Source organism: Balaenoptera musculus, chromosome 17 (genome assembly GCF_009873245.2).
Source record: "Balaenoptera musculus isolate JJ_BM4_2016_0621 chromosome 17, mBalMus1.pri.v3, whole genome shotgun sequence".
Taxonomy (NCBI): Eukaryota; Metazoa; Chordata; class Mammalia; order Artiodactyla; family Balaenopteridae; genus Balaenoptera; species Balaenoptera musculus.
The window spans coordinates 68,309,449-68,336,429 of record NC_045801.1 but is presented as its reverse complement, the minus strand read 5'-3'; the positions used below and the strand labels follow the sequence as shown (position 1 = coordinate 68,336,429).

At 38.0% G+C, this 26,981-nt stretch overlaps 2 protein-coding genes and 1 non-coding gene across 20 annotated transcripts in view; all 3 read left to right on the top strand.

The window, feature by feature from the left end:
• The window catches only part of LOC118883373 (serine/threonine-protein kinase Sgk3), a 155,139-nt gene extending 143,584 nt beyond the window's left edge, over positions 1-11,555 (top strand). For 17 of the 18 annotated variants that reach the window (XM_036830098.1, XM_036830096.1, XM_036830100.1 and 14 more), the window contains 3 exons: positions 1,689-1,844; positions 4,823-4,912; positions 9,710-11,555. In XM_036830098.1, coding sequence (XP_036685993.1) covers positions 1,689-1,844; positions 4,823-4,912; positions 9,710-9,880 — 417 coding nt within the window. In that variant the 3' untranslated portion in view covers positions 9,881-11,555. Of the gene's footprint in view, positions 1-1,688; positions 1,845-4,822; positions 4,913-9,503; positions 9,685-9,709 lie in introns of those variants that run through there. The other variant, XM_036830103.1, reaches the window with a different exon arrangement.
• Positions 11,556-16,583: 5,028 nt separating this feature from the next.
• TRNAG-CCC lies at positions 16,584-16,656 on the top strand. Its single transcript has one exon. It is a non-coding gene; the product is annotated as a tRNA-Gly (tRNA).
• A 5,787-nt stretch (positions 16,657-22,443) lies between these two features.
• Positions 22,444-26,981, top strand: part of MCMDC2 (minichromosome maintenance domain containing 2) — a 33,780-nt gene continuing 29,242 nt past the window's right edge. The window contains exons 1-6 of the mRNA XM_036830737.1: positions 22,444-22,558; positions 22,646-22,776; positions 22,854-22,913; positions 24,758-24,953; positions 25,565-25,687; positions 25,807-25,911. Coding sequence (XP_036686632.1) covers positions 22,465-22,558; positions 22,646-22,776; positions 22,854-22,913; positions 24,758-24,953; positions 25,565-25,687; positions 25,807-25,911 — 709 coding nt within the window. The 5' untranslated portion in view covers positions 22,444-22,464. The remainder of the gene's footprint in view (positions 22,559-22,645; positions 22,777-22,853; positions 22,914-24,757; positions 24,954-25,564; positions 25,688-25,806; positions 25,912-26,981) is intronic.

Genomic DNA, 26,981 nt, shown 5'->3' with positions numbered 1-26,981 from the left:
CATCCCACTACATTTTTAAGATATAGACACCTAGTTGTAACATTAAAATTACCCACTTTCATTCAGTTTGCTCCAGTCATTCTGCCTAATTTCAAAAAGATGAAAAGAAAAAGATTTTATTTCTCAGAAGATAATAATACCTTTTGGTTTTGCCTCGTATTTTGTTTTTATAGGATTTAATAAGTATACTGGTGCTCTGCTTTTTTTAATTACTGGGAACCCTTTATTTATTCCCTTTATCATAAACATCGTGTCTTAAATATTTCATTGGAAAAAGGTGATGTTTGCTGTGTAATCCGTTTCCCCAGTTTTTATTAATTAGACACAATTAGCCAGAGCTTCTGATTAACGAGTCAAATTGTTTTACTACATTGAGTTAATATCATTCCAACCAAAAGCAGACAATTTAGGCACTTTAATTAGCTTACATATCCTTGCAGGAATAATGCATGTTTTTCTTTAGGCTGTTTTAAACATTCAGAATAGTTTTTAGGTTCCCTTTGTGGGCCCGTGAGTGGCCAGCAGCCTCAGGATGGTGACCAGGCTCTCATCGCCCACACTGCTGCTCCCACTAAGCTAAATCCGCCATCCGCTGAGACTTGAGCTGGTCTTGGCTTTTTTGTTTTGCTCTGTGTGTGTATGTGTGTGTGTGTTTGCCCTGAAAATGGGGGCAATCTCAGTGAAATTCAGTCCCTGAGGTATGTTTTAGAGCATCTTTTGTCTCATGTTGCTAACTTTGAATGATAGATTCCTAATGACAGCCAATGCTGTCTCTTCTTTGCCCTTGACCATGATCTGCTTGTTAAAAGATCTAGTTTTCTGGTTATGCTGGTGACTTAGAAGACCTGATAACCACTTTATACCTTACTTTCTTTAAGTGTTGGGTATTCGTCAGCCTGATATTTCCGAATCCTTTGTATTTCTTTAGAGGACTTTGAAAGTATAGAATATTATCATTGCATATAGAATGTAATTGATTCAAAAGGGAACCTTTGAAACACATACTTCATTAATGAGACTTATATTAACAATTTAAAAATAAAATTAGATTTTAAAAAATGAAGTTTTTCTTTCCTATACAAAAGAAAAAAATAACAAGCCTGTAACTCCCTTAACTTTAAAAATTATTTTTACTTTAAACTTGTAACTCAAAAATTAACTGGTTAATTCTCATGTTGGAGCTATACCTCAGGTCTTTAAGCTGTGAGTAGAATTTTGATTCTGCAGGACACTGTCACTGCCACAAGTTAGGTCTCCATCTCCACTAGAAATCCTTTTAAATTAGTTTATTCCCAAGTCTCAAGAAGTTATTTGTTTGATCTGTGTTGAATCTCTATTTCCAGTAACTCTATCATTATGCCTAATGATGAAGTTGGTAGTGGTTTTCTTTAAAGTAGATCCTATTGCAACTTTTATACAATTTACACCTCTCTGCAGGTGTTATTGAACAAACTGACCCTAATTCATTTAGTGAACATGTATTAAGCTCTATAGCGCGCTGGGTTTTAAAATCTCTTCACATGGAAGGCCACACTGTAGATGTTCATATGCCCAAAGAGGCCTGTGCTTTTCTGTACTTGTGCAGCCAGACTGCTCTTTGTACATCAAGGCCAAATCTAACTATTTTAACCCCATCTGTGCATAATTCAATTAGTACTAACTTTCTCCTCTCCCCCTCTCCCCACCAGCCTCCTTTTTATTGCCGAGATGTTGCTGAAATGTATGACAATATTCTTCACAAGCCCCTAAGTTTGAGGCCAGGAGTGAGCCTTACAGCCTGGTCAATTCTGGAAGAACTCCTAGAAAAAGACAGGCAAAACCGACTCGGTGCCAAAGAAGACTTCGTATGTACATCTTTCCCAGTATCCTCTTTATTAAGCTTATTTATAATTTGAAGATAAATCCTTATTTTATGTGGTATTTAATGGGATGAATGCAGCTCTTAAAGAATAGCACCATGAAAAAGAAGCATGCTTGTTCCAACAATTTTCACCAGTGTTTATATAGAACTGTACAGTGTTTAAAGCTCCTGTACAAGCATTTTTGTCATTTGATCTTCATAACAATTTGATCCTGTCCTTTTCATCCCCCATATCCAGCTTTCATACCCTATTATTTATTAGAATTTCCTCCCCCTTCTAAAAAAAATGTGTGGCATGCATTTTTTGATTGCCTAAACTTTTAGATCATTTTGTTTAACAAGAATTTAAGTGCCTCCTGACTGCATGAAGTAATACCTTTTGCTTGAACTATCATTAAATCACTTTTTTTCCTGAGAATTTAAATGTGACACCTCCTTGAAATAATTATGGGATCTGCAGGTTTGCTTTTTTTTTTTTTTTCCTTCAAATCAGGGTAATTTAATTGCTAGTGCAGTTACCAGTGTTACGTTAGTGAATTCATGAACTACTGAGGAACATGAACTTTTAAATTCAGTAAAATTTCTCAGGAGTTTTTGGGGGCTCTTTACCAGTCTTGAACTTGAGCTGTGAATAATAAACTCGTCTGCTGCTGCTTTTCCCCTCCTGCACTCCCCAGTGCAGCAGGTAGCTCTGTCCAGTTTTCTCTCTAGCTTGGACTCCAGAGTCCATTGTTTCAGGGCAATCTTGCTAATGCTTCATACCTCCTTGTCTCTTGGTCCTTTTGTTGAATTCACTGGCAGAAATTGCAACCCTGGATGAATCCAGCTGTCACCCCTGGGCTGCTGAACAGTGCTGATGACAGTTGCACAGCTGGGAATATTGGAAGTGCTGGGAAGTCTAGTCATTAGTCTCCTCAGTGCTTCTCCAGTTTATGCTCCTACTCTCTGTATTAACTATTTTAGACCTTCTCTCCAAATTTCCAGATTCCTTTTCTTCTTCACTTTTAGCAGATGCTCTTGCCTTCTATTGATATTTTATAGGGAAAATAGAATCAGCAGAGCAGAACTCACTCAGCTTCCTGCTGTCAGATTTGCAGACCTACATGCACCTGCCCCAATTGTTTCCTTCTTCCTAGTATAGTGGAAAAGGTCAGTTTCTGCCTTTACTGGATCCTGACCCCTTGCAAGGAACCCTGTGCATGCTTTTTTCCACACAGATAACTGCTCTCTTTTGTCCTGGATCCTCCAGTACTGTCTCTTTCTCCCTTCATAGCCAAGGGAAAAGTTTGAAAGTTTTCGACTTGAAAACCAAGTTGAAAGTTTCTGTATTCGTTCTCCCTTTTCCAATCTCTTCTCACTTCTCAGTCTACCCTGCAGTAGCTGCTAGAATTGTTGAGTACTTCTGTTCCTCAGATTGCATTCTCAGTAGCATTTAAACCTCCAGCCCTCTCCTAGGCTTCTGCAAGAGCACACACTCATCTCGTGCTTTCCTCGGTATTTCTGGGCCCTCCTGCAGAATCTCTTCTGTAAGCTCCTCCTCTTCACCCTGACTTTTAAGTGTTGCAGTTCCTTATGGTTGGCCCCAGACCCTTGTTTCTTCTGTTGCTCTCTCTTCCTGGACAATCTCAGTTGGCCCTATGGCTTTGGTTGTGTCTTCATCTCACATTTATATCTTCAGTCCAGACCTCTCTAGTGAGCTCTAACTCAAAGAATACCTGCCTGTTCAGCACCACCACGTGGATTCTGGAGAGTTCAGCGTGTTCAAAATAGAACTCCTGCTGTCTTCCTTCTGTGCTCTTCGGGCCAGAAATCTGAGAGTCATTCCTGACTCTTCTCTCTTCCTTTCTTCCGTATTCAGCAAACAGCCAGACCCTAGTATATTTGCCTCCTAGATCTTTCCCGTATCCAGACACCTCTCTCTACTCCCACTGCTACCACTCTTTTCCTAGCATTGTCATCTTCTGTTTGGCCACGATAGTAGCTGTTTACCTTTTTCTGATCATGACTCCCCAGTCCATTCCCCCATTAGTCAGAGTCGTCTTAAAAAGCAAACAAACAAAAAAACCCCACATTTGTGACATTCCCCTTCCTAAAACTCCTTGATGGAGTCCCATGACCCTAGAATAAAATCCAAAATTCCTAGCATAGACCCAGTGTGATGAGCCCATTTACCTCTTAAGATCCTCTTTGTGTGACAATCCCAATCCTTTCCTATACCGCAGCCATATGGGGCTCTCATTTTCTTGACCAAACTAAGCTCTTTGCTGTCTCAGGCCCTTTGTATTCTGCTTGGAATGTTCTCCCCTCATTCTTTTTTGTCTGCCTACTTTTTACTTATCTTCCAGAACTCTGGTCAGATACCACTTTCTCTGAGAAGTCTTTTTAAACCCATCAAACTAGGTTGGATCCTACTTTTTATACACTCTCACGGCTCCTTGTAGGAAGAAAAACTAGAATCAATACCGTGCCGACTTCTGACAGTAGCAACCCAGAGTGGAATCATTTTTGGTAGTAGAGCTTGTCACCTTGATTTTACCCCTGCCCCACTGTGTAAAAAACTCTCATTTAACATCTTTACCTCCCCGTTCAGTAATAATAATAATTCTTTGTACCTATGTAGTGCTTTATTCTTTTCTTACGACTTTTATTTCCATATTTTCCACTGATTCTTGAAACAACCTATGAAATACCTAGGGCAGAAAGGTTAACCCCACTGTACCTGTGAGGAAACAATGACTGTGAAGTGGATGTAACTTAAGTCCGTCATTCTGAGTAACTCTCCCACGTCTGCTCTGGGAGTCTTTTCACTACACCATTTGGCCAAATTGAATAACATAAACATGTACCTAAAAAGAGCTTTTGAGGGACAAAGTAGAAATGGTTCGGTTTCATAAAATTCTTCAGTGAGTACTTAATATATTCTTCAGCATTAGTAAAAAATCTGTTTCTTTACTATTCTAGCTTGAAATTCAGAATCATCCTTTTTTTGAATCACTCAGCTGGACTGATCTTGTACAAAAGAAGATTCCACCACCGTTTAATCCTAATGTGGTATGTTTACATCCAAATCTTTCTTTCTAAAATAGTGAAATATAGAACTGTAGCTCATCGTAATTGTAGGAATAGATCTCAAAATCTAACCTGAATCAAATTGAATCAGTACCTAATACTTATGAAACATGTCACTCAGGATGTCTAGTACAACTGATAACTTCAAGATGACCCATAAGATTATAGTTACATTAGATTGAGCAGAATATCTTCCAGAACAGTAATTGTGAAGTGCTGCTTTTTTTTTTTTTTTTTTTAATTATTTAATTAATTATTTATTTATTTTATTTTTGGCTGTGTTGGGTCTTCGTTTCTGTGCGAGGGTTTTCTCTAGTTGCGGCAAGTGGGGGCCACTCTTCATCGTGGTGCGCGGGCCTCTCACTATCGCGGCCTCTCTTGTTGCGGAGCACAGGCTCCAGACGCGCAGGCTCAGTAGTTGGGGCTCACGGGCCTAGTTGCTCCGCGGCATGTGGGATCTTCCCAGACCAGGGCTCGAACCCGCGTCCCCTGCATTGGCAGGCAGATTCTCAACCACTGCGCCACCAGGGAAGCCCGTGAAGTGCTTCTTAAGAGCATGTGTAAGAAAGCCCAACAGGTTTAAAAAATGCAAATTAAAGTAACTGTGAGGTATCATTTTCATACCTATAAACCAACAGACATTTTAAGTAACAGTAATGCACAGTTTTTGTCTAGATTGATATAAAAAAAGTCAAATAATGTTTGACTTGTTAAATCTACTGATGGAAACGTTTTACTTAAAGGATTAACAATGTTGAAATGTTTGGAAATAAATATATAATGATAGGGAGATTATTTTTTTTTTTTTTTTTTTTTTTAACTTTGTCATGGGACTATATTCCTCAATGTCAATTTGAAAGTCAGAAACTGCAAATTGCTTTTTTTTTTTTTTTTTTTTTTTTAATTTTTATTTATTTATTTATGGCTGTGTTGGGTCTTCGTTTCTGTGCGAGGGCTTCCTCCAATTGTGGCAAGCGAGGACCACTCTTCATCGCGGTGCGCGGGCCTCTCACTATCGCGGCCTCTCTTGTTGCGGAGCACAGGCTCCAGACGCGCAGGCTCAGCAATTGTGGCTCACGGGCCCAGTCGCTCCGCGGCATGTGGGATCCTCCCAGACCAGGGCCCGAACCGGCGTCCCCCGCACCGGCAGGCAGACTCCCAACCACTGCGCCACCAGGGAAGCCCTAGGGAGATTATTAATAAATCATCAGAAGGCCAACAATGATGTTACTAATGATAGCTTCCTATATGTAGGCATATATACTTTTTATGCATTACAACATGTAATTTATGCCTCAAATAAGCTATCAAGTTACTGCTATTACTATTCTTATTATACATGTTTTAAAATGAAGAAATGAAAACTCAGAGATGTCACGTAGCTGGTTAAAAGTAGCAGACCTGAGATTCAGATGTGTCTGATCCCAAGGTCATTATTTTTTCTATGCTTTCTTACTCTCTATTGCCTTTTCTTGTTAAGTAAATGATAATAATGATAATAAATATAAAATGAGTAGATGTTTGGAAAATCCTTATAATGTTAAATGAAAACATGGTAATTATCATTTTTGTGACAATATTACAGCAGTAAAAGTAACAGGTAAGGACGGGAAGAGAATATAAATCAAGACTGATTTGAGATTGCAGGATCATAGCTGAATTTGTTTTTCTTTTATTTAAAGTTTTTTGGTGTTGCTGTGAAGCTCGTGAAACACTTTTTTTTGGAAAATTAGAGCAGGATAAGAAAATCACTTCAGGAAAGTATTATTTAGTGTACTCAGATTTCATTCAAGGTCAGTTTCAGTACATTGCTGATAGCTGCAATCAGCAGCTAATAGATGTGATATTGTACACTATAAATGTAACAATATTTGTAGACTGATTTATTTCATGTAGCTCATCCAGAAGTGACTGTTTCAGAAGTGACTCCATTGGCAATAATTTCTGTCCTAATTTCTAGAATTTGCAGTAGGAACCCAGGACCTTTAAGAATTATTGTATTTTCTCCTTTATGTTGAAAGTCTTACTGTTTAATTATCCTCAGATGAACGTGTCATCAGGTTCATTAAAGCATTAGGGCCCCTTCTAAGCAACACTGAAAATGGAACAGTGTTGACTTCAGAGGAGTCAGGCACCTCCACGTTTGGATCCCTGCTGGTCTATAACTAATTAAACTTTAAAGCAAGACCTGCAACCGAGAAGCTGTAAGAGGAAAAAACTGATAAATTTGACCACATAAAATTTAGAAATGTCTGCAGGAAAAAAACACTGCAAATAAGAAACTGGGAGAAATTTCCCTAACACATAAAGCATTCTTATAAGTCATTGAGAAGAAAGACCAACGACCAGTAGAAACATGGGCAAAAGACGCAAAATATTCAATTACAGAAAAATAAATGCAGTTGGTTTTTTAAATATATGAAAAGATGTTCTAACTCACTGACATTTAAGGAATGCAAGATAAAACCCTAACGTGTTGCCATTTCTCATCTAACAGATAAACAAAGATCAAAAAATTAGCTCCTACACTGCCCTCAGTACTTGTATCCTTCTACTTAAGCCTGGCAGCAATCCTACGAAATAGTACCGTTGTTTTCCACATAATACAGATGAGTTAACTTAGGCACAGAAAAGGTTAAATAACTTGCCAAAAGTTTAAAGTTAAAATTGCAGACCTAGAATTCGAGCTCAGGTGCTTTGAGGAGAGAGTCTTCTCTCACTCTTAACGTAAGCCGTACAGTTTTATCCCCCTCAGTACTGGCCAGGAGCCATCAGGGCGTTCACAGAATGTTTATAAAGTCCAGTGAAGGAACGTTTTTTATCATTTATTAAGCACCTTCTACGTGTCAAATTTTGGGAATTTTATGTATTAACGCATCCAGTCCTCACAGTAAACTTAACAGGTAGATGGCAGTATTCTTATTTTACAGAAGAGGAAACAAGCTCACAGAGATAGGGTAGTTTATATAAAGAACTACAGCTAACAAATTTCACAGCCAGAATTCAAACCTTAGTCTTGTTCCAGTGTCCTTGCTTCTAAGGTTATAAATGAGAATTTGATGACTTTTTTTTTTTTTTTTTTTTTTTGGGCTGCGTTGGGTCTTCGTTGCTGTGCACGGGCTTTCTCTAGTTGCAGCGAGCGGGAGCTACTTCTCATTGCGGTGCACGGGCTTCTCATTGCGGTGGCTTCTCTTGTTGCAGAGCACGGGCTCTAGGCACGCAGGCTTCAGTAGTTGTGACACGTGGGCTCAGTAGTTGTGGCACGTGGGCCCTAGAGTGCACGGGCCTCAGTAGTTGTGGCTTGTCGGCTCAGTAGTTGCGGCACGTGGGCTCTAGGGTGCGCAGCCTTTCAGTAGTTGTGGCGCACGGGCTTAGTTGCTCTGCAGCATGTAGGATCTTCCTGGAGCAGGGATTGAACCTGCGTCCCCTGCATTGGCAGGCGGATTCTTAACCACTGTGCCACCAGGGAAGTCCTCATGACTTTTTTATATATACATGAGTATAATTTCTAGCATTCTTTCTCCTCTGTTGGGGAATTTCTCATATGGAAGAATCTAGCATCCTGAATTTCCCTGGTCTCTGCTCTGCTGTTTGTAGACCACCAGGCTAACTGTGTTCTTGGCTTATATATGTGCTCTGAACCTGTTTACCTCGGTTAGACTTGATGACTTGAACATTTTAAGGATTCCCTTCCTCTTAGAATAGAGATAACCTAGAGCTTCAGAGATGGGCTTTAAGAGTAAATCACCTGAATCTGTATCCCAGTTTTAATCTGTAAATAAATTGGAAGGGGAGAGTCCATTAGCTTGTATCAGATTCGTGAAGGAAGATTGACCGCTACCTTCGAGCCTAAGTAGCCACTATGCTTCGCTTCCCAGGTTCCAGTCCCTTTAGGTCTCTAGAGCTAAGGGTGTCACAGCCGAATGCTCAGTGAATGACCTCTGTAGCACAAGAGTCACCTTTCATAAGTTTACTTACTGTCCCTTCATTTCTTCATCAAAAGGCTTCAACTTCCCCAGAATTGAGAAACTGGATGGGCAGGCATTTTATGGAAGTGGAGATGCAAAATTTTCTCCTGAAAACCTCCCTGAGCCCCTTTTCTAAATTTAGAGGTGGTGATGGGTAGAGAGAAAGTGCGTCAGTTGCCAGACCCAAGATTCAAATTAACATAGGCGGGCTTCCCTGGTGGCGCAGTGGTTGAGAGTCTGCCTGCCAATGCAGAGGATGCGGGTTCGAGCCCTGGTCTGGGAGGATCCCACGTGCCGCGGAGCAACTGGGCCCGTGAGCCACAACTGCTGAGCCTGTGCGTCTGGAGCCTGTGCTCCGCAACAAGAGAGGCCGAGATAGTGAGAGGCCCGCGCACCGCGATGAGGGGTGGCCCCTGCTCGCCACAACTGGAGGAAGCCCTCGCGCAGAAACGAGGACCCAACACAGCCAAAAATAAAAAAAAATAAAAATAAAATAAATAATAAAAAGGCAGCATAGTGTTTAAAAAAAAAAAAAAAAAATTAACATAGGCGAGGACCCTGTCACGCTAGCCTTCCTCACCCTTATCTTTCCTCCCCCAACCCAGAAACGAGAGCCCTAACTGTAAGAAGGAGCTGAATAATGAGAGTCGTGAAGGGAAGAGCAGGAAATGTTTCAAAGACACTGATGGAGTAGGAAGACATCTAAACTTGCCAGGAGAAAATAGACAAATTCATGAAGGGGCTTTAATGAGGGACTGAAGTAAGGGGAAAAAAGGTAAGGTGAGTAATAGTATGCTTTTTGACATTTTAGGCAGGACCAGATGATATCAGGAACTTTGACGCAGCGTTTACAGAAGAAACAGTTCCATATTCCGTGTGTGTGTCTTCTGACTATTCCATAGTGAACGCCAGCGTACTGGAGGCTGACGACGCTTTTGTTGGTTTCTCTTACGCACCTCCTTCAGAAGACTTATTTTTGTGAGCAGTCTGCCATCAAGAACCCATTGAGCAAATATAAGCCTACAGATGAGACGGAAACTCCTGTTTGCGTGAATATGTTCAAATACGTTTAACTAGTGCCTCATTTTTACATGTAATGTTGAAAACTATGAAAAATGTATTTTCTGCTGTATGCGAGAAAATAGGGCATTTCAGAGAACTAAGTTCTGAATTAAAATTTGTATTCTTGTTTATTAAGCTTATTTTTAAACAGAAATTTTAAAAGCTACTGTTCTTAGCATTAACCTATTTTTAAAGAAAACTTTTTTGCTAATGACTGGTCTTTTTTCCCTCTAGGTTTATGCTAACATCTACCCAAGATAGACTGTTTTTTAACAGTCTGTTTCAGTTCAGTTAACATACATTAATGCCTTCATAGCTCTCTACTTTGAGTTCTCAGATCACAACTATGCAATTGGTACATGGTTGTTTAAGAAGAAACCATATCTTTCCATAATGAATCACTGTTTGACATAATCATTTCTTGGTAGGATTAAAATATAAAAGCATAGTTAACTCATTGGCTGCTACCTAACGCTTTGAGTAACTGTTCATTCTGCAGATCAAATTAAGAAGTAACAAAAGGAAATCCTATGCTTTTGAAATACCAGTTCAAATTTGTGAATTATTTTTCCTCTGGAGGAAAAGTAAAAGTTTAATAGTTAGAAATTTTAAGTATTCCCAAAGCTCTGAAGGGAAATAAAGTACTGCTGGATTTTTTTTTGAGGCGGTGCCAAAAATGAATGTCTCTGTGTCATGTATTTATGTTACCAATACATTCTATTTATGTTCTTTTTGGTCTTTTGAATATTTAATATATTGTTAAGTAGGTCTAAATCTTGGTATTTGCTTTTGCAAATACCTTTTCAAAACTATCTTCCTAATTGGTTGATAAGTAAAAAATACTGCACTGTCTAGAGTATTTACCTAATTGGGAATTAAAAAGCAGAATAGCAAATTATGGGTCAGTATAAATGTATACAGTTTTACTACAATGTAACAAAAGTTAAAAGTAATTTAGGCAGATGCATAGTCAGTATCTTAGAAAAAGTACAGGAAGCTGACCTTAAAATCATACTAAAAACCAACTAACTTGTATACTTGTAATTGTAAAAAAGAATATCTACAGAAAAACTAAAACTCATGCTTACCTTGGGATTCTGATTCTTAGTTTAGAGATTTTTCAGGTCTTGTAGGAAACTGTGAAAGAGTTTAGTGACGCAGTTTTGATGCTTCAGGAACAAGCATACTTTCCATGTGTGTTCTCTTGAGAAAGAAAGTACAAAAACTTTTCACACGAATACCCTTTAGCGTAAAATTGTTCAGCAGAAGAGGGGGAGGCAGAGTGTACTTTTGTTAGATTAGTAATATTTGCATCCAATACACTGAATCTTCCTTTAGAGGCAAGACTTTAATAGCGACACTGTAAATATTTGGTTTATTTGGCACTACTGTAAGTTCTGCTTTTATACAAAGCTCTTTGCTTATTATAAAACAAAAACTGTAGTTTCTTGTATGATTTTTTTTTACTCAGCCGTTCCTTAATTAAACTGCCAAAAATTAAAGTGCAATATTGTATATTTTTAAGAATAAATTTTAAATAGAATATTGATGTTTCTCAGATCACAAGAAATACAAATCTTATATAGTATAATAAAAACTAGCAAAAAGATTAATGATCATCTAATGCCTGCCATTATTTTATCTTGTTTATTTTTTATTTTTTAAAATTTATTTATTTATTTATTTATTTTTGGCTGCGTTGGGTCATTGTTGCTGCGCGCGGGCTTTCTCTAATTCCATCGAGTGGAGGCTACTCTTCGTTGCGGTGCACGGGCTTCTCATTGTGGTGGCTTCTCTTGTTGCGGAGCATGGGCTCTAGGCACGTGGGCTTCAGTAGTTGTGGCACGGGCTCAGTAGTTGTGGCTCGTGGGCTCTAGAGCGCAGGCTTAGTTGTGGCGCACAGGCTTAGTTGCTCCACAGCATGTGGGATCTTCCTGGACCACGGCTGGAACCCGTGTCCTCTGCATTGGCAGGTGGATTCTTAACCACTGCGCCACCAGGGAAGCCCCCTGCCATTATTTTAAATTAAAATTGGTGATGCTTACAATAGTCATTACAAACAATAATTATTCGTATATGTAAGGGGGAGAAGTATAAAATTTTAACTAAATATTTGGGCATACATAGAAATTTCTAGATTATCATAGGCCGACATGTTTAATATTCAGGGAACAAAATCTCTTCCAAGTTTCAAGTTTATTTTTTTTCTCAGAGCATGCTAAGTCTTTTAGAAAAAGGTCTGCCCTTTGAATAGTTGAACCATTTCATGGTTATTGCCAAAATAAACTCAAAGGTCTAAATGAAGAAGCCCTGACATTCTTCATGTTACACATACCTCTTATTGCCTATGGTACAGTGTAGGGCTTCCCAACCATTGTCATATCACAGCACACACTGAAAATTACAAAATTTGGCACACCTGGGGAGAGGTGCCAGCTGACGTAGATGCTGGCAGCAGGTACTCTGCTCAAAAGTTTTTTATGCCAAAATAATTTTTGAACTTATGAGCCAACAAACACTGTTGGGATATAATTTCAGCAATGGCAAATGTTTCAAAAGTGATTTAAATATTTGAAATATTTATTACTATAAAATTTTATCACTATAAAAATTTACCATTACCAATATCTTTTGGCATACCTGAAACTTTTATAGTGATTATCCATAGGCATAATATTACAGACCTTTACACAGATATTTTATGACTCATTCTTTTGTACATCACATACTGTATGAAAAGTGGGAGTGGTATGTGGGAACATTTTTAGTAGTGCTGGCATGATTTTCAATAAAGTGTGTTAAAATTGATAACTTATTTCCTCGTGTATGTAGTTTGGAAGTTAGCTCTGTTTTTGAAGTGGAATTTTCTGCCACTTACCTCTAACAGCAGTTTCTACTTTTGTTGGTTTTTACAGATTATTCTGTATCCCAAGGAGATCGTTCACTTATATGAAACCCCAGAGTGTACGTGGATGAGTTTCAAGTAGCATGAGTACCTTGAAAAGATATACCAAGTTCTGTGTGTAAATAAAATCGACTTGGGGCAGGGAGTGCTGCATAGCTTTGTTTAGATGATCAAAAGGATTTACTGCTATAAAAAGACTGGGTTTCTTCTCTGCCACTTTTGTTCGCCTTCACTCACCTAATATTAAGAGCATTTGCTCTCTCATTTCCCTGAAAGCATTCCAATTGGAGATTTATATCACTTATTTAGCATTTTTGGTGCAATTTTATATAACCACCCATTTGTAATTCTTTAAACATATTCCTTAAAGGGACCCCCCTGCAGAAAAGTATTTCTTATTTCACTATTTCTTTGCATTATGCCCATTTTTACAGAGGTACTTAAGTCAGAAAGAAATATAGCTGTCTCAAAAGGGTAACTTTTTGATAATTTACCCAAAATCAAGATAGTAGAGAATAGTTTAAAGCAATATTATACAAAGAAAAAAAGCAAGTATAGAAGTATAAATTCAGAGTGGTATTTATAGCAATGAAGTAGCCAATCAAAGGATCCTACAAATAAGTTATGAAAATGATGTACTGAATAAGTACTGAAAATGATGGATCACCATATGACTCTTATGGGAATAGTGTAAAACAAAGAATTACATTACTCTACATAACCCTGCTTACTGTAAGAACCATGCCCATTTGGTGTTTTTACTAATCTTGTGTTTAAGTGTGACTGAAGTTTTTGCTGTAAATTCTCTTGCAGGAATATATCTCAGATTCATCCTTTTTTTCTAATAAAATTTCAGTATTTCCACCTTATTAGGGAGCAGAGATTTCCACTCAATTTTAGTTAAATCTTTGTGGGCAAGTCAACAATGAGTTGTCAATATTCAAATGTTTTTATGTTTTATTAGTTAACTCTTGGAATCCAGAAGGCTTATATACAGTAAAACAGACCCACTGAAGGTCAAATTTGATCTCAGTGTGTTGTTTTGGTTCTTTCCAGGTAGTAGTTTATATAGCCTTGCTGTGTTGAATTTTTCTCTTATGCCTCAATGACAGCTTACTTTGTTAATGATTCACTGATGCTGCACACTGACACTTCTGTAATTTACTTTAGTAAGATAGCCCCTAGCGATGTGCTTCAATTAGATATCAGAAGCAAAGCTCTGTGTTTGTCAAAACTCTTATGACTTTAACACTTGAGTGCTGTGCACTTTGCTGTATATACAGCAAATTAAACCTCAAAGAAAAATATTAAAAGGGACAATAAAGTCAGTTACATGTAAGACAAAAATAAAAGTTAAATCATATAATCCTGTCATCTTAAGTATTTTAGCCATTGTACCACATGACAGAGAAGAGACTCAGGAATTTGGTCCAAAGGAAAAGTTAAAGTGGTGAAGAGGTAGAAATAGCATAACCCAAGCAATGCAAGTACACAAGAACGCATGACAGGGACTTCTGTTTTCCAGCTTCACATGGAAGGAGCTTAGAAGTTGCCAGGTTAAAAAAAGCTGAACAAACATCAACCACCTTTCTTGGATACAGATGACAGTGGACGACACAGGACAGACCGCTGCCCCCAAGACTGGAGAGACCGACAGGCGAATACAGGGATCTGTGGCTTCACTGGAACAGAGGCAGCCACCACGGGAGCCAGTGCAGGGGTAGGAAGACCTGAGCTGTATTGACAAATTGCTGGGGGTTAAGTGCACAACTCTGAGACTTCAAAAGTCCAGGAGAGCCTAGTCACAGGGATCCCCACAATTTTGTGAGATTTACCTCCCGGGGCTCAACCAACTTCTCACAAATATTAGAGAAAAATTCCTTTGTGCTTCCAGCAGGAGGAGGGAAAATGAACCATTTTCAAATATGCCAGAGCACTGTGTTCTGAACAAGGCCTGCCCTCAGGAGAAACGGGTTAATCAGAACCTGACCGGCAGGGTTTTATCAGAGCCTAATCACTGAGGTGGGGGAAAGGAAATACCCAACTCCAGTTCCTTCTAGCCATCCTAACCCACCTAATACGGGGTGGGCGGGGGGAGAAGAAGAAAACTGAGAAAGACGCTCAGTTTGTGGGACACCTACAAAAGATGTAACATACATGTAATGAGAATACCAGAAGGAGAGAGAGAGAAAAAAGAACAGAAGAAATATTTGAAGCGATAACGACAGAATTTCTCCAAATTAATGTCAGACACCAAACCACAGATCCAGGAAGCTCAGAGAACACCAAGCAGGATAAATGCAAAGACGACAAAACAAAACAAAACTATAGCTAGGCATATATTCTCAAACTACAGAAAATCAGAGACAAAGAAAAAATCCTGGAAGAGGCCAGAGGAAACAAAGATACGAATTACATCTGACGTCTCAGAAACCATGCAAGCAAGAAGAGAGTGGACTGAAATATTTAAAGTGTTGAGAGAGAGAGAAAAAAAAACCCACCAACTTGGTGAAGGAGAAATAAAGACTTCCTCAGACAAACAAAAATTGAGGTAATTTGTTGCCAGTAGACCTGCCTTCCAAGAGAGTTTAAAAGAAGTTCTTTAGAGAGAAGGAAAATAATATAATTCAGAAACTCAGATCTGCATAAAGAAAGGAAGAAGGAATCCAAGAAGAAATAAGTGAAGGTAATATAAAAACGTATTTTTTCTTATTCTTAATTGATCTAAGAGATAACTGAAATAATAACAACAATGTATTTGATTATGTATGCTTACATATATATCATATAAATATGCTTGCTTATGCTTTTACGTAAGTAAAACAAATGACCATGATACAAGGAATGAGGAGGAGGAATAAGATTATTTTGTTATTATAAGGTATTCACACTAAGGTACTTCACTATACTATGAAGCAGTGTCGTTTGAAAGTGGGCCTTGATTAGTTGTAAATGTATATTTACAGTCTAGGACAATCAATTTAAAAAAGGAGAAAAGGGGCTTCCCTCATGGCGCAGTGGTTGAGAATCTGCCTGCCAATGCAGGGGACACGGGTTCGAGCCCTGGTCTGGGACGATCCCACATGCCGCGGAGCAACTAGGCCCGTGAGCCACGATTACTGAGTCTGCGCATCTGGAGCCTGTGCTCCGCAACAAGAGAGGCCGTGATAGTGAGAGGCCCGTGCACCACGATGAAGAGGGGCCCCCACTTGCCACAACTAGAGAAAGCCCTTGCACAGAAATGAAGACCCAACACAGCCATAAATAAATAAATTAATTAATTTAAAAAAAGAAAAGAAAAAAAGTGTAACTGACAGCTAAGAAAGGAGAGAAAATGGAATGAATTAAAATCACAGAAGGCAGAAAAAGAAAAGACAAAAATAGGAAGGAGTAAAAAGGCAACAAATGGAAAGCAGTAACATATGGTAGATATTAATCCAACTATATCAATAATCACTCTGAACATAAGTGGTCTAAATGCACCAATTAAAAGAGAGATTTTTCAGAGTGGATCAAAAAACAAGCCCCAACGACATGTTGTCTATAAGAAATCGACTTTAAGTATAAAGACACATACAGATTAAAAGTAAATGGATGGAGAAAATATATAGCATGCTTATACTAATCAAAAGAAAGGAGGAGTAACTATATTGATTTCAGACAGAGTAGACTTCAGAGAAAGGAAGGTTATCAGGAATAAAGAAGGACATTAGGGACTTCCCTGGTGGTCCAGTGGTTAAGACTCCGCACTCCCAATGCAGGGGGCCCAGGTTCGATCCCTGGTCAGGGAACTAGATCCCACGTGCCACAGCAAAGATCCCGCATGCCACGACGAAGATCCCACATGCTGCAACTAAGACCTGGCGCAGATAGATAGGTTAAACAAACGTGGTGATAAAGGAGTCAATTCTCCAAGACATAACAATCCTTAATATGTATGCACCTAACAACAGGGTATATAAAGCTACATTAGGCATGCTTCAACACCCGTCTCTCAGAAATGGACAGATCCAGCAGGCAGAAAATCAGCGAGGACATAGTTGAACTCAACAACACCATCAATCAACTGGATAGAAGTGACTTCTGTAGACTGCTTCATCCAAAAATAACAGATAACACATTCTTCTCAAGTTCACATGGAACATTCACCAAGATAGATCAAATTCTGGGCCATAAAAAAACACAGTTTACCAAATTTAAAAGTGTAGAAATCATATAATGTCTGCTCTAAAACCACAATGGAATTAAACTAGAAATCAATAACAAAAAATAACTGGAAAGTCCCAGTTATATACATGAAGATTAAACAACATACTTAAAAATAATACATGGATCAAAGAAGAAATATCAAGAGAAATTTTAAAATGCTTTGAACTAAATGAAAATGAAAACAAAATATCAAAATTTGTGGATACAAAGAAAGTAGTGCTTAGAGGGAGATTTATAGCATTGAATGCATAGATTAGAAAGGAAGAAAGATCTAAAATCAATCTAAGTTCCTACCTTAGGAAACTAGAAAAAGAAGGGAAGTCAGAGGGAACTCTCTCTAACTTTTACTCAGTTTTGCTGTGAACCTAAAAACTGCTCTAAAAAATTAAAAGAAAAAAGCATGAGAGCAGGTCCTGTGTAGCTGCTGAAAAAGAAAAAATGGGAGAGGGGATGAGAATGGAAAGGGAAAGGATTTTGATTTGCATAAAACAGTCCTCTTCCACACAACCACCCCCAAGTTAAAAAATTAAAATGAACCTATCACTTATGAAGTATTCATCTTTATGAATCTGCCTAACAAATGCCCTATATGAGTGTACCTAAAAATGTTGCTTCTTGCATAAGTTACTAGTTTTACACATGGGATATCTACTTTGAAATTTCAACCTATTGGGGGGCTTCTAATTCTCAACCTGCCACTGAAAATTTGTGATGTTCAGTGATATTCTATAATAACAAAATGCTGAGTATTTACAGCAATGTATCAATAAGTTTTGGTTAATCAGTTAACCATAACAATTCATTTCCATGCCAAAGTAATCATGGCGTTTTAAATCAACCAAGTCCAGTAGAATCTTCTAATAGGTTTTTATGTTTTTAATAATCCTTTAAAATACGTTGGACATAAGAAAAGCACTTAAAATTTTAAGTATTCAGTCCACTACTGCACATTGCAAACTCTCTGAAAATGATAGTGATGTCTAGAATCAAAATTTTAATGCTTCTTATTTGACTGGTAAGGGAGAAAAGAGAAGACTCCTCAGGGTTTCCGAGGAGGACTGGAGCGGCTGCTTTCCTTATTAAAAACAGATTGGCGGGCTTCCCTGGTGGCGCAGTGGTTAAGAACCCGCCTGCCAATGCAGGGGACACGGGTTCCCCTGCAAAACTTTAAACTATATATGAATACCTTTTTGAAGAATTGATTCTACCATAAAACACAAGATCCATCAGCAGACCATAGCCTAGTTCTTCTCATCTAAAGTGTCAATAGTGTTCATGACCACAGAATTGTAGTACGAGGCAGTTTTAACAGCCCTTTGCTGTTGCAAATTGATTTCTAGTTCAGCAAAATATTTTCCTCACCTCGTCACTCATATAGATTATATTCCCCCCAGAGAAACAAATTCTGTGGTGTTTTGTCAACCCTGTTAAATACTGAAGGGGGTGGCTTCAATTACTTTTCCATGGCATGTGGTCCAACCTTCCACCTCCTGATGCCCCACCCCCATGCATAACTGTACCAAGTAATACTAATGGGGGAGGACTCAGCACAAGTTTTGGCTTTTTGCTAACAGCTTTATTGATATTTAATTCACATACCTTAGAATTCACCCATTTGAAGTGTCAAATCCACTGGCTTTTGGTTTCTTCGGAGTTGTGCAACTATCACCACAATCAATTTTGAACGTTTTCATCACCTCGAAAAGAAACCCTGTATGGGTGGATAAACAAAATGTGGTATATAGATAAAATGGAATGTTATTCAGCCTTTAAGAGGAAGTTCTGATGTGCTATGACATGGATGAAACTTGAAAACATTTTGTCAAGTGAAATAAGCCAGTCACAAAGGACAAGTACTATATGATGCCACTTCCATGAGGTACCTAGAGTAGTCAAATTCATAGAGACAGAAAATAGCATGCTCGTTGTCAGGGGCACGTGGGAGAGTGGGGAGCCGGGAAATGGGTTATTGTTTAACAGGGACCGAGTTTCAATTTGGGAAGATGAAAACGTTCTGGAGGTGGATCGTGGTGAGGTTTCACAATGTGAATGTACTTAACATCACTGAACTGTACACTTAAAAATGGTTAAAGTGGTAAGTTTTATGTATATTACCACAATTTTTAAAAAAACCCATACCCATTAGCAGTCACCCCATAAGCCCCAGGCAACCACTAATCTATTTTCTCTCTCTCAGATTTGTCTATTTGGGACATTGCACATAAGCGGAATCATACAATATTTGGCCTTTCCTATCTAGCTAAATCTTTTGCTTTGCATAATATTTCCAAGGGTCATCCATGTTGTAGCACATATTAGGACCTCATTCCTTTTTATGGCCAAATAACATTACGTTGTATGGATATACCACATTTTATTTACCCATTTATCAGTTGTTTCCACTTTTTGGCTATTATAATACTATCAACATCAATACTATAAAAATTCACATATAAGTTCTTGTGTCAACATATGTTTTATATTCCCTCTCATATTATCTATGTATAATATGTAATATGTGACATGCAATTAATTGTTGGGTCATATAGTAACTGTGGTTCTTTATCAGGGAAAGTTTTCCAAATTGTCTCCACCGTTATGCGTTCCCACCAGGAGAGTTTTTAGTAAGTTTTTGAAACGAACAGGGACACCCTTGGCCTGCGATAACAACGAAAACCGAGGGTCTCTATGTTTCTGTCTCTTTGCCTCGCAGGGAGGAAGCACGAGCGACTCTATTAAAGAGGGTGGAGGGCATGTCAGGGTAGTTGCCTTGGTGACCGGAAGGGGCGGTCCCGGCAGGCTCCGCGCCTCCAACGGCCAGGAGGTGCGCGCATGCGCGCGTGGGCCTGCTGGCTCCCGGGCTCGGGCTTGAGGTGGCGCGCGACGGACGAAGCTCGGTGGGTGCGAGAGTGGGGGGTGGTCACACACTGCTGGGCTGGGGTCCGCAGTGCTGGAGGTTGTCTCTGAGGGTGGGACAGGCCCTGGAGCCCAGGGTGTGAGGCCGGATTCGCTTTGCATCCACTTTGGTTGTGAGGTGGTTTCCTGCTGCCGCGGCCCGCAGAGAAGACACGCCCCGCGTCTGTTTCAGGGGAACCAACACTTGGGTTCTTTAGGCTGTGGGAAGACCTGTAGAATTTTATTCCAGTTCACTTATTGGGTGCTTTTCCAAAGGCGTCCATGTCTTTTCCTCCACTTTCCCATACCTTGGAAATGCATCCCCTCCCAGGACGACGCCCGCTTTACCCAGGTGATGCCCAGAGCAGCGTTCTCTCTAGCCTTTTTTAAGTTCCTGAACGCCAGGCCCTGGTTTATGTCGTCCTAGTGCTTCTGTCTATCTGGAGCCCGTCAGAGTCAGCAAATTTCAAAGGAACTTTACCTTTTTATTTCCCTCTTCTTCTCCCGGCTTCCGTATTTCCATTAAAGCGGCATCATCCACCCACCCTCACAGACCGGAAACCATGCCCAGGGTGAAATCTTTAAAAAAAAGTCTGGAGTCCATCCCCTCCATTCCATTTCACCCCTAATGCCCTAGATTGGGCCATCCATCTCCCAGGACTATTTTCAATACTTAGAAACTGATTATTGACACTTCTTCCTCTATTCCAACCCATTTTCCGCACTTGCGGCAGGTACTGATTTACAAAATAAAAATCTGACCATATTACTCACCTGTTAAAAACTTTGATGGTTTCCCTTTGTCTGTATAATCATCGTGGACTTCAAAATTTTTCAGTCTGGTTGAGCTCCACCCAGCCATTTCCTTTTTAGCAGCCTCCCTTCATTCGGCCCCGGAAACCTTATGTTCTCATGAAGCACAGATGTAACGTTCTGAACACAGCACACACTTTAAGATCCTTGAACTTAGGGCCACAGAGAAATGAACTCCGAAGTTTCTCTTCCCGCTCCCTCCCGCCGTGCGTCCCTCCACCCCCCCCGCCATATAATAGCGAGAAGGACAGTCTCGATTACTTTTCTTTGGAAAGTGACCTGAACTCCAAGTAGCAGGGGTATGGATTCAACAGTGTAGATCTGAAAATTAGGGGAAGGGGGATTACCTCTATCCTTGGACAACTTTCTCTTCCTCTCTTCACCTCTCCTTCAATCAGTGACATCTTACCTATCAAATGTCACCTTTAAAGTAGAATTTATCACTTCAAGTCTATGTCCCCACTGTATTAAATCACAATGTCCTAAAACAATAGAAAATATTATGACCCCTACACGAGGGTGACCCCAAATTTTGTGAGCTATTTCGTGTATGTTGTTCCTTCTGTGCTCTCTAGTACATTAATATTTCTTTAATAGCACATAAGTTGTACAGAATTATAATTTTTTACATATCTATTTTCCCTCACTGTACTCTCTGAACAGTAGGGACCATATTTTACTGATCTTTGTATCCCCAGTGCCTAGGACAGTCTGATATCCAATAAATAGTAAATGCCCAATAAATACTTGATAATGAATAAATGTGATAGTCATTATTTCTGACTTCTCTAAATTGGCAGCCATTGAAGGCAGGATTCAATCTTAATCATTTTATCCCTAGAACCTAATACAATGTTTGGCATATATTGTTTCCAATTGGTGTTTGCTGTCTTTAAATGAATTTTATGTATTCCACTCTCATTACTATGGTTTAATGTTTTATGTTGGTCCCTGATAGAAAATTTAAAACTAGAAGAGACCTTATCATATAATACAACCCCTTAATTTCCTACAGATGAACCAAGAGAGTTTGGGTGATTTACCCACAGCAACTAGCAAATGCTGGATCTAGATCCAGGTTTTCAGACTTCGTAGGCTAGCTGCATTTTGTTACTTATATTGAATTTGTGAAACAGCTTTTACCACTTTCATTTTTTTAAACAATGCCTGCAAGGGGACCTCATTATCCAATATTAGTTTCAACAAGCATTTTTTGGTATACCTACTTTGTAAAGAGACATTTGAGGCTCCTGTTCTTAAATTTGAAATCTTATGGAGAGTCTCATAACCTAGTGTTGATAAAAATATCATTTGGCAAGAGAAACCAGTTTTGTTTCCCTTTGAGTAGGATTTTTTTTTCCTGCACCACACGGGGCTTACCAGATCTCAGTTCCCGGACCAGGGATTGAACCCAGGCCATGGCAGTGAAAGCCCGGAATCGTAACCACTAGGACACCAGGGAACTCCCAGGAATTTTTTAAGTTGGAAATTTTACCTCATTTTATTTCACTGTCAATTTTACATTTAATAGTTTAAACAGTTTTATTATAGATCCTTAAATGTAACTTTTTTTTAATTTCTAGGTGTTCTTGTCTTTTCTATGAATTTCACTCTCTGTAGTCTTCACCAGCAACTGTGGTTTAATCATTCAGTAAAAGAGAAGAATCATTAACTAGGAGAAAATGTCAAATCTAAAAATGAAAGAGGCAGCCCTTATCTATCTTGACAGAAGTGGAGGCCTCCAGAAGTTCATAGACAATTGCAAATCCTACAATGGTATGTTCAGCAAAGTTGACTTTATTTTAGAAACTTTAAAGTCCTACGTATAACTGTCCTCATTTTTATATTTGTGTATTTTTACAGATTCAAAACAAAGTTATGCTGTCTATCGATTCAGTATTTTAATAAATCCCTCTGATATTATTGAGTTGGATGCTGAACTTGGAAATCATATTTTACACCAGCCTTTAAAAGCTGCTCAAGTTTTTCAATCAGTAAGTTAAAGAAAGAAATAATTTTATGCCACATGGAATTTTTGCTAACTTCTTTGGTATTTTGTTTGAAATCACAGGTCTGTTTTATTGCTGTTAAGACTCTCTCATTAATTGGACAATTACAGACTGAAGCTCAAGTAAGTTTTAGTTAAATTTAACAAAGAAAACTAAGGTACAATACTTTCAAGATACCTTGTAAATAAATATTTTTATATTCATATATATTTTTTGTTTAAACATATTTTCAAAGTTTAATAGATTACATATGCATCTTTACTTCCTGTTTTATCACTTATAACATTAAACATTTTTATAATAAAACATTTCAAACATACCCCCAAATAAAGAGAATAATACAGTGAACCTCCATATATCTATCGCGCAGATTTCATAGTTTGCAATATTTTGCCATACTGGCATCGTCACTTTTTTTCTGAAATGTTTTAAAGCAAATCTTTAAAATACATTCTGTGTTTCACCCCTACATACTTTGGTATGTATCAACCTCTAAAAATTGTGGACATTTTTGTTTTATAACCCTAATGCCATTATTACCATTTACAAAAAAAATAATAATACTTCCTTGGTATCATCTAATATCCAGTCCATATTGAAATTTACCCAATCGGGGTCTCAAGACTGTCTCACAGTTGATTTGTTCAAGTCAGGACTAAAACAAGGTACACACGTTATAACTGGTTCTTACATCTCCCTGAGTCTCTTTTAATCTAGAGCCATTTCCTCCCCCTCCCTTTTTATGCCATTGAATTTTTGAAGAAACTAGTTAATTGTCCTGTAAAATGTCTCATAATCTGGACTTGTCTGATTATGTTCTTGTAGTATTTAACTTATACCCCTAGACACCAAATTTCTGGAAAAAAACGTTGGCTCTAAAGACTTGCTTAGATTCAAGTTCAACTCATTTTGATGAGAATATATCATAGTGTCATGTGTTTCATACTGCCCTACATTAGGAGAACTGTCCTATTTGTTATCCCACTTTTAGCAATGCCACAATTGATCAGTGGGTGCAGATGATGTCAGTCTGATCCCTCCAATATACAGTCTCCCATCAACTGTCACCTAATGGTTTTTGCAGCTATTGATAGTCACTGCCTAGATTCCATTATTTCATTAGGAGTTTCAAAATTGTGGTTTTCCTAATTTTAGCAAACTTTCTATATTTATTAGCTGAAACTATCCTGTAAGAGAAGTTTTTCCTCTCATCAACTATTTGGCTACCCTGCAATACACTTTGTACAGGAAAAGCAGAAGAAATGTTTGATTCTTTCCATTTATAAATTTTCAGAGTGATGAGTTGAAATATAGCAGCCTCCAATGATGACCAATATTTTTTGTTTGTTTTTCCTTTTTTAAATTATGAGGAATTACATGAATTTTAAAATATATCTGATAGGTTTCAATGAATCTTTGTCATTCTTTTTGATGCTTATATTATCTAACTTTGGTCATTGGGAGCTCCTTAAAGTTTGTTCTTATGTCCTTTTGACACATTTCATTAGTTTTTAAGCCCCCCTGGTTTCTGTCACAAGGAGATGCACAAGGAGGTCCATCTGGTGTATTTTCTGCCCCAGACCTGGAATCAGCCATTTCCCCTAAGGAGCTCTGGTTCCTTTTCATGAGAAATTATATTTAGAGATCTGGGCACTAGAAGTGTTTGTTGCTATTGAGTTGTCATTGTTTTATAAATAAGTCTTTTCAGTGAATATAGCAAGGAAATGTGTATTTTTAAAGAAAAATGAGTTCATAATGATATTTTCAATTAAAATATCAGATTATAAGATTTTGCATCTTTAATTTTATATTTAAATCACTTTTCTCTTAATGCTCAAAAGATTGTTTCCTAATACTACTAACAAATTATCTGTTTGATGTAACCTACAAATATACTTACTATATTGTAATGCAAGTCCAATTGGCTCTGCAATTTTTATTAATACTATTTTTGTGTTCTTATTAGATTAATATACTGCTGAAGTTAACACATTTACCTCCTCTGCCAAGTTATAGTCTTGATCTTTGTAAGTTTCCACTTGATTATACATCTCAAAGATTTTATATGATGCAAGGAATTGTGATTGCAATGACAACTGTAACCAAGTATACACAAGGTGCAAGATTTCTTTGTTCAGATGAAGCATGCCCTCTTTCAAAAGGTAAATATTAAAATGTAAAATCAAAACAATTTATTGTTTAATCTTAAATCATGTTTACAATTAGTTAAAAAACATTCACAGCATAGAAAGAATGGAGTAAAATTAGGTGTCTCCTAATGTTTACAAGTCTACTTTGCATAATCTTGAAATTCGTTCTTTCTTCCACACCTCTCCCCTATAATTTAACAGATGCTCTTGTGTTGCGAAGTACTTGTTTTTCTCACACGCTGTTTCATGACTGTTCATGCTGTTCCCTCTCCATGTAATGTCCTCTCTCAACCCTTTGGCTTAACTTCCAGGACATCTTTTCCATTCATCCCCACCTCTTATTGGGTTGGATGCCTCTCCTCTCGGCTCTCTGAACACTTTGTATATGAATACTGCATATTGAAATGATCTGTTTCCTATTGCCACCTATTGAAATTGTGTGCTTAAGTATCCATAGCACTAGTGCCTGGCAAGAAATAGCCATGCAATAAATGTTAATTGAACTGCTATGAACCCACATGCAAAACTGATCTAGTTGTATGTTGAATTAGATTCATTTTAAAGGACTGAAAATGGAAAGCTAAATCTGAAGGCAAATTTAGCTTAACTCTATTTTCTTTCAGGATTTCAGTATATAAGAGTGCATGTGCCTGGTGCTACAGAATCTGCAACAGTAAGAAATGACTTTTTGTGTAATCTATGTTCATCTTCGCTTCAAGAAGACAGAAAATTTAGAGTACTTGGTGGTAAAAATGCATTTACGTTTTACAATTACAATTTTTAAAATAATGTCTGATATTTTAATGTGGAAATTAAATTGAATATATATTCTAATAACTGATTCTTTTTTACTCTTTGCCTTAAGATAAACAGATAGTTGAAATAATTACCACAAAGGCACTTCGTGCTTTTCAAGGATATTCTAACAACCAGCCATTTAGGTTTCAATCTCTCACAATCTTCCTCAGAGGTAAGTAAGTTCTGTTTGCACTAAAATATATAAACTATATAATTGACTTGTTTATGCTTATATATTATAAATGGTACTTCAAAAGCTTGAAAATCATAGGTCTTCTCTTTCTTGAGTATTTTAAAGAGTCATATTTAGCTAATATAACAATTATTCATTCAGTCATACAACATTCACTTAAGATATTAGCACCTGCTATGTCTCAAGCACTATGCTAAGTCTCAGGGTCACAATTATTTACAGTAATAATCTCCCATTATTGTATGTGTATGTCTTATATAAATATTGGAATTATTTTTTTAAAATATAAGCTTCAGGAGGGTAGGGACTTGGGTTTTTTACTGCACATAGTAAAAACTCAATAAATATTTGTTAAATAAATGAATGAGCATCGACATATGATTAACTGTTGAGAACTGCATGGGTAAAGACCTGTGGCTATTGTAAACAGTACTGCAGTGAACATTGGAGTGCATGCATCCTTTCGGACCATGTTTCTCTCCAGATATATGCCCAGGAGTGGGATTGCAGGATCATATGATAGTCCTATTATTAGTTTTTTAGGGAACCTCCATACTGTTCTCCATAGTGGTTGTATCAATTTACATTCCCACCAGCAGTGTAGGAGGGTTCCCTTCTCTCCACACCTTCTCCAGCATTTGTTGTTTGTGGATTTTTTTGATGATAGGCATTCAGACTGGTGTGAGGTGGTATCTCATTGTAGTTTTGATTTGCATTTCTCTAATAATTAGCAATGTTGAAATCTTTTCACGTGCTTCTTGGCCATCTGTATGTCTTCTTTGAAGAAATGTCTATTTAGGTCTTCTGCACATGTTTTGATTGGGTTGTTTGTTTTGATGATATTAAGCAGCATGAGCTGTTTGTAAATTTTGGAGACTAATCCCTTGTCGGTCACATCATTTGCAAATATTTTCTCCCATTCTGTGGGTTGTCTTTTCATTTTGTTTATGGTTTCCTTTGCTGTGCAAAAGCTTTTGAGTTTAATTAGGTCCCATTTGTTTATTTTTGTTTTTATTTCCATTACTCTGGGAGATGGATTGAAAAAGATA